The 6,076-nt window shown below is 34.8% G+C and overlaps 1 protein-coding gene across 4 annotated transcripts in view; it reads left to right on the forward strand.

The window, feature by feature from the left end:
* Window positions 1-1,090: 1,090 nt before the first annotated feature.
* LOC145047305 (Homeodomain-like superfamily protein) overlaps window positions 1,091-6,076 on the forward strand; it is a 5,291-nt gene continuing 305 nt past the window's right edge. The window contains exons 1-13 of one of the 4 annotated variants that reach the window (XM_078995559.1): window positions 1,091-1,296; window positions 1,423-2,088; window positions 3,352-3,427; window positions 3,515-3,753; window positions 3,838-3,907; window positions 4,017-4,219; window positions 4,312-4,375; window positions 4,448-5,080; window positions 5,157-5,257; window positions 5,338-5,390; window positions 5,496-5,667; window positions 5,733-5,877; window positions 5,948-6,063. In XM_078995559.1, the coding sequence (XP_078851685.1) occupies window positions 3,379-3,427; window positions 3,515-3,753; window positions 3,838-3,907; window positions 4,017-4,219; window positions 4,312-4,375; window positions 4,448-5,080; window positions 5,157-5,257; window positions 5,338-5,390; window positions 5,496-5,667; window positions 5,733-5,877; window positions 5,948-6,063 (1,845 nt within the window). In that variant the 5' untranslated portion in view covers window positions 1,091-1,296; window positions 1,423-2,088; window positions 3,352-3,378. Of the gene's footprint in view, window positions 1,297-1,422; window positions 2,089-2,194; window positions 2,438-3,351; window positions 3,428-3,514; window positions 3,754-3,837; window positions 3,924-4,016; window positions 4,220-4,311; window positions 4,376-4,447; window positions 5,081-5,156; window positions 5,258-5,337; window positions 5,391-5,495; window positions 5,668-5,732; window positions 5,878-5,947; window positions 6,064-6,076 lie in introns of those variants that run through there. The other 3 variants (XM_078995557.1, XM_078995560.1, XM_078995561.1) reach the window with 3 other exon arrangements.

A 6,076-nucleotide genomic window follows, 5' to 3' on the forward strand; every position in this document is an offset into this window, starting at 1 on the left:
TCCTGGGCCTATTTCTTCTTTTCGTAACTTCTTGTGGGCCTTAACGGGCCATGATCGAAAAAACCGATAAATGATGTATGACTGGGCCTTCATTACTGGTTATGGGGCTTGGATCTGTTTAACGGAATTTAAAACAACTTAAAAAATAATAAAATGGTTTAACAAGTTGGGCTAGTCCATTTGGTTAATAAGGTGTTCTAATAAGAATGTCTAGGGTTCAATTTTTTATATATATATATATATATATATATATATATATATATATATATATATATATATATATATATATATATATATATATATATATACTAACACTAACTTGTTTTGTTTAATTCTTGGCATTTTCACATTCTTGGACAATGATCAATAGAAATTTTTAGGTGACATGGGATGGGATGTCTAAATCTGATTAAATCCGCATGTATTAGTTTTCCTATTCGTAAAGACAAAATAAATCATGAATAGTGAAGTTCCAAATTCTACTTTTTGTGTGATTTTTAGACTAATATTTGGTTCCTCTTTCATTTAGGTTGTTATACTTAGATATACCTTCCTTAAAATGTCATACACCAGGATTTAAAACCATGCAAACTTATTAGGAACACAAATTGTGATTTAAAAAAATACTATTACTTGCACTTTATAAATTAAGGTATGTTGATATTAGTTGCACATAATGTAACCGATTAAAGATGAATGGAAAACAAATTCACACAATTTATGAATGTGACTCGTTACTTGTGGAAGTTTGAATCTCTTCAGTTGTTCCACAACAAACGAACAACAAAATACAAAATTTGTAACAACTTTTTTTTACCAACAAGAACCATGAGTTCAAATGTTTTTGCTATAGGACAAAATATGTATATTAAGTACTAGTCGAGGGACCATTTTTGCAATGCACTCGATATATAAGAACGATAGATTTAAGATGATTGGGCAACCTATCGACCTGCGGGTGGTGGTTTCAGTATCTTCTCGCTCTCTCGTCTTCACCTGTTCGGTTTTACCTCTATTTTTTTTTTCCCAAAAAAATCAAGCGAATATTTTTTATATCTTTTTATTTATATCATAAATCGACAAAATCCTAGGTTTTACGAGTTTTTAACCAACCAGATCCTTGCGTTGTAAAAAGCTCTATTTAAAATACATTTGGTTCACGCGATTTTCTCCCTGATTTCCGTCACGCGTCTCCTTCCTTCCCTCCTCCCTCACCGAATCACTCCATCGCAGGTTGTATGAACCGTTTGCGGCTGCTGCTGCCGTCACCCTCATCAGTTTCTACTTCCATCTCCGGTGAGCATCTCTTTTTTCTATGTATCTTCATCTCCCTCGTCTCCTTTTAGAGGGAAGGGATATGGTTGAATATACTAGAGCATAGCCATGTCGAATTATTTCTGATTCATATTCGTAATCATACAGATTTGTGTGGCGACGGTAATCAAGACGAGGCATTGATCAAGACCCATGACAGAAATTAGTCACAAGTGATAGCTTCATACTGCGTCGAGTTTATTGATGAGAAAGAAAAGGACACACAGATTCGTCAAAACTGATTTAATTAATCACAGGTTTCAATTTGATGGATGCACATGTACGGATGTACCCACTTCATTTCTTTATCTTTATATGGATCTCCATGGATAGTTTGGTATAGTGGAATTCATAGTTTCATATAAGGGATTACAAATTTGGGTTCTTGGAGCGTTTCTACTTTCCATTGGTGAATTGTCAATGAAATAAGAAATCGGTTTCACCTCACCCTTGTCGATTTCTTTTTTGAAACCCAAACGGAAAAAGGAGTAATCAGGGCCGGCCCAGCCCAGCCAAGCCCAATTTCCAGGTGTGATATTTATTACATTTAGATTTTAGGGGCATACATTACAGATTTACAGATACAGCAGCAATGTTATCAACTGAGAAGGCGGTAAAATAAGATGATGATAAAGTAACGGGGGAGTAAAAGGCCGTAGAAGACCAGGATTCGTGGAAAACGATTGGATTTGGCAACCGTTCACGACGCCACATCGCGCTCACGCATTGAGCCATCGACAGCGAGTCTCACAGTCTTTCACAATCTCAATCTACGTATCTCTCTTTCCCTACTTCTCTAATTTCTTTAAGTTTTTGTTTCAACTTTCAACCCTGGCTATGAGTTGTTGCTACAACTTCAAGTTACCTCTTTTTCCTTTTCTTCTTCTGTTGCATTTTGTCATTTTGTGTGGTAGAAACTCCATTCTGTAAGATTTAGTTTCCTTGGAACTTCAAATTGCCTCTTTTTCTTCCCCCCTATCTCTAATACAGCAAAACCAATGTCAGATAACTTCAGAATAACCGTTTTCAAGACTTTCCTCAAGTGGGGTTTTTGGTTTTGTTTTGTTGATTGCTTGAGCTATGTTCAACGCCAGCATTCGATGTTTCAAGTTCTAGGTGTTTTGTGAGTAATTTTCTAATTGATGAGGATTCTAGGCTTTTTGATTGAGAGAAATGGTTTATCAGACCCTCCCTCTGATTCTCTATTGGTTTATCTTGGGATTTTCTAATCTGTTAAGGGTTTATTCTCTATTGGTTTATCGTGAGATTTTGTAATCTGTTAAGGGTTTATGTAAATGCTTTTTTTTTTTTTCTTCATGATTCTTGATTGTTAATTTGATTCCGACTTAGGTTTTAAATATATGATTGTTGCTTATCAAGTTCAGTAAGTTACTGCAATTGCTTTCCCTGAATCATTTTCCCAATCTTAATAGCGTTCTTTCTTATCATAGATGGTGGACATGAAGATCATGAATAGAGATCTCATAGTTTGTAGTAAAACTTCCTTAATTTGATGCTTTAAAGATGAGCCCATAATCAAATTTCATACTTTTAAGACCTTTGATTTGATGCATCCATGCCCTAAAGACACAATTACAGGATCCTAACATTGTTTTCCAAAGTTAGAATATGTCCCAAGTCGATCCATGTCAGTGGTTTCATGGCTTTGTTTTATCTGTACATTATTATCAGTTGGTGATTTTAGTGTCATCATTTTAGGTAATTGGTATGTCAATGTTCCTTTGTTAGAACTTAAAATCAAATTTTTTCCTGATGAAATATGGTGGGAATTCATGCATATATTTGTAGGGTCGAGTTTGATATTGAATTTGTATTAAGAAGTTTAAAAAGTATCGTGTAATCATTCGATCCACAACTTGTTATTTATCACTCCTTAGTTTTCTGACTAAGATATAAAAGTTAGATGTTTTAACTCCCTTTTAAAAAAAGCAGACTCATCCCTGATTCTAATACTATCAACAAGCATTTGAAATTACCATGTTATAATGTGTCTACTAATATATTAATTTTGTCAAGTTTCAGAGATTCTTCTACCAGTTCACCATGGACATTGATTTTGATGATTTGACTTCAACCGATGCTGCAAACAATGGTAATATATTATTTTTCTTAAGTTTCAGAGACTCTTTTACTTTCCTTGATGCTTCAATGGTGTTTATCATTGATTGTATTCTTGCAGTAAATGCAAGTACAAAGCTTAAACCCAAACCCAAACCCAAACCAAAACCCAAACCTAAAACCCAACCCGAACCAAAATCCACCCCAACCCCTCCAACACAGCCTGTTGAGGCTGCTGCTACTGCAGATAATGAGATTATAGCAAGAACTGAAGAAGAAGAACAACCTTTTGATGTCAACCAAGTTTCTGGAAATATCAATGATAACTGGCAATCTTCATTTGAAAAACCACATGAAGAGGTGTGTAGTTTTTTATTTTAACCTTTCATGTTTACAATTACGGAATTACCCCTGTTGCCTAATTTTTTCTATGGTTGCAAACAGAATGCTGAACCATTTCCAACTTTGGAATCACTGAATAATGACTTACTTCCTCAATCTACAACTGTAACAGGTCAGTTAAGAGCACAGTAAGTAGCAATACTTCTTTTAAATCTTGAGAATTTATTAAACTTGTGAACATAAATTGAAACACTCATGTCTGGATCCTAATTACAATGTAGTGAATTTGCCACCTGTCTCAGAGACACCAACAACCATTCATGTTTCCATGGATGAGAACTTAGAGAAGGGACCCATTGAAAGTGTTGATGCTTGCACAAATTTAGAAAGTGTTGCACAGATAGATCCTTTAACAGGGGAGGAAGCTTCTATTTTTAATGACAATGAAGATTTTCAGATAGAAAGTTTATCATCAGCATCAAAGGTGAAGACTGAAGATATTTTAGTTCTTTATCTCTCATGTTAATTACAAACTTTGCTACAGATTGATAACTTTTGGAGTGTTTCTGAATTTAGGATGCCGAAAATGCCCTTTTCTGGGAACCTCTTGACATATTGTCTGAGTCAAGAATCTGTTCAGGTATGTCCAAAATATCAAATTTATGTATAATAAGTAATCTTTCTTAATATTGATATTGATTTGCTAAAATAGGACCAAAAGTTTGCAAATTCAAGCCAAAACCTAATGCACAAAATCGGAAAGTAGAAAATATTGATTCCGTTACTTCTCAAATCGACTACACGGACAACGCCCCTGTTCCGACGTTTACACCAGAAGAACTTTTTGGCTCGCCATCAATCGGAATCACTGATTCCATTCCGACGGAGTCATTATCCAATTTCCATTTAAATGAAGAACACGAACCAACAACTTTCACGGAAATGTCTCAAGTGGATTCCGTGGTTCCATCTGAGCATCCGGATGCCATTCCGGAGACTTTGAACAAGGGAAAAGGACAATCTCCTGAAAAGGAAGCTTCTAGATCTTCAGAGAGGTTAAGAAAGCAGTCAAAGAAAACACTTGCACTTGTAGATGAGTTTGAGGATGAGGGAGTTGCTGATGATGTCATACATGGGAATGAAGATAACAACAATATTGATGATTACAGACCAGAAGAAAGCGAATCTGTAAGTGAAAAAAAGGGAAAAAAGTCAAAGAAAGCGGTCAATGAGAAGGAAAAACCTGTTAGAAAACGGAAAAAGGCCAACAGTGAAGCACCTGTTGAGTCAACTAAAGTCAAAAAGAAATTCCCTCACAGCACACGAAGAAGAAATAAAAGACAAGGTAACTTAAGTTAAGTTGTAAGTTATGCTACAAGTGTACATCTTTGACCAAGTTTGACCATTTTGTTCTCTCACAGTGGACCCACAATTGCTTTTAATTCCTGAGGAAGACCTTAATAAGAATGAAATCCCCATGAAAGAATTAATCAGGCTTGCAGAACATAGGGAGCGAATAGCTGTATGTTTTGATTATTTTATCGAATGTTTAATTATCTCTCTCATTGCTCTTTATTTATTTAATTTATTTATTTTACATAGAAAAAGGAAGCAGCATCTACATCAGGAACAGGAACAGCTGCATTGAACCAAAGGTATTGAATGCAATTTGCAATCACAATTATTTCTTTTTAAATTTCATGTTTTGGTATTTAAAAGAAGGGTATTACTAATACTAATACTATTACATGTGTTTTCAGTGGTGGGAGTTTCTCCAACAATTTTGATTATGAAGATGAGGGTTTTGGGGAAGAGAGAGAAGATGATTATTTAATGGAAGCAGAAAATGCGACTTATTATAATTATCGGACTCACATGAAAATAACACCAAGAATGAAATGGTCAAAACAAGATACTGAGCTCTTCTACGAGGTAATGTCTGTCTATTCATTATTATTATAAATGAAATAATTAATTAGAGTTTTTTAAAAGTGCAGGCTGTTCAACAATTTGGGACAGATTTATCGATGATAAAAGAGTGTTTTCCTGGGAGGACGCGTCAGCAGATAAAATCAAAGTACAAAAAAGAAGAGAAACAACAACCTTTAAGGCTTAATCATGCCCTAACTACTCGTTTTAAAGGTAGCAACAATTCATGTATTACGTAATGTTTTCTTATTATTTTTATTTATGTATAATTTTTTTTCTTTAGGTAATTCTCATTTTGAGGTAGTAATCCAACGGCTAAAAGAAGCTCAAGGGGAAGATTCTGAGAATGATGACCCGATGAACCTCACAGGAGAGGATGACGTGGCTGCTGACATGAATGTAAGACCTATTT

Source organism: Lactuca saligna, chromosome 5, assembly GCF_052625555.1.
Source record: "Lactuca saligna cultivar CGN05327 chromosome 5, ASM5262555v1, whole genome shotgun sequence".
NCBI classification, from domain to species: domain Eukaryota; kingdom Viridiplantae; phylum Streptophyta; class Magnoliopsida; order Asterales; family Asteraceae; genus Lactuca; species Lactuca saligna.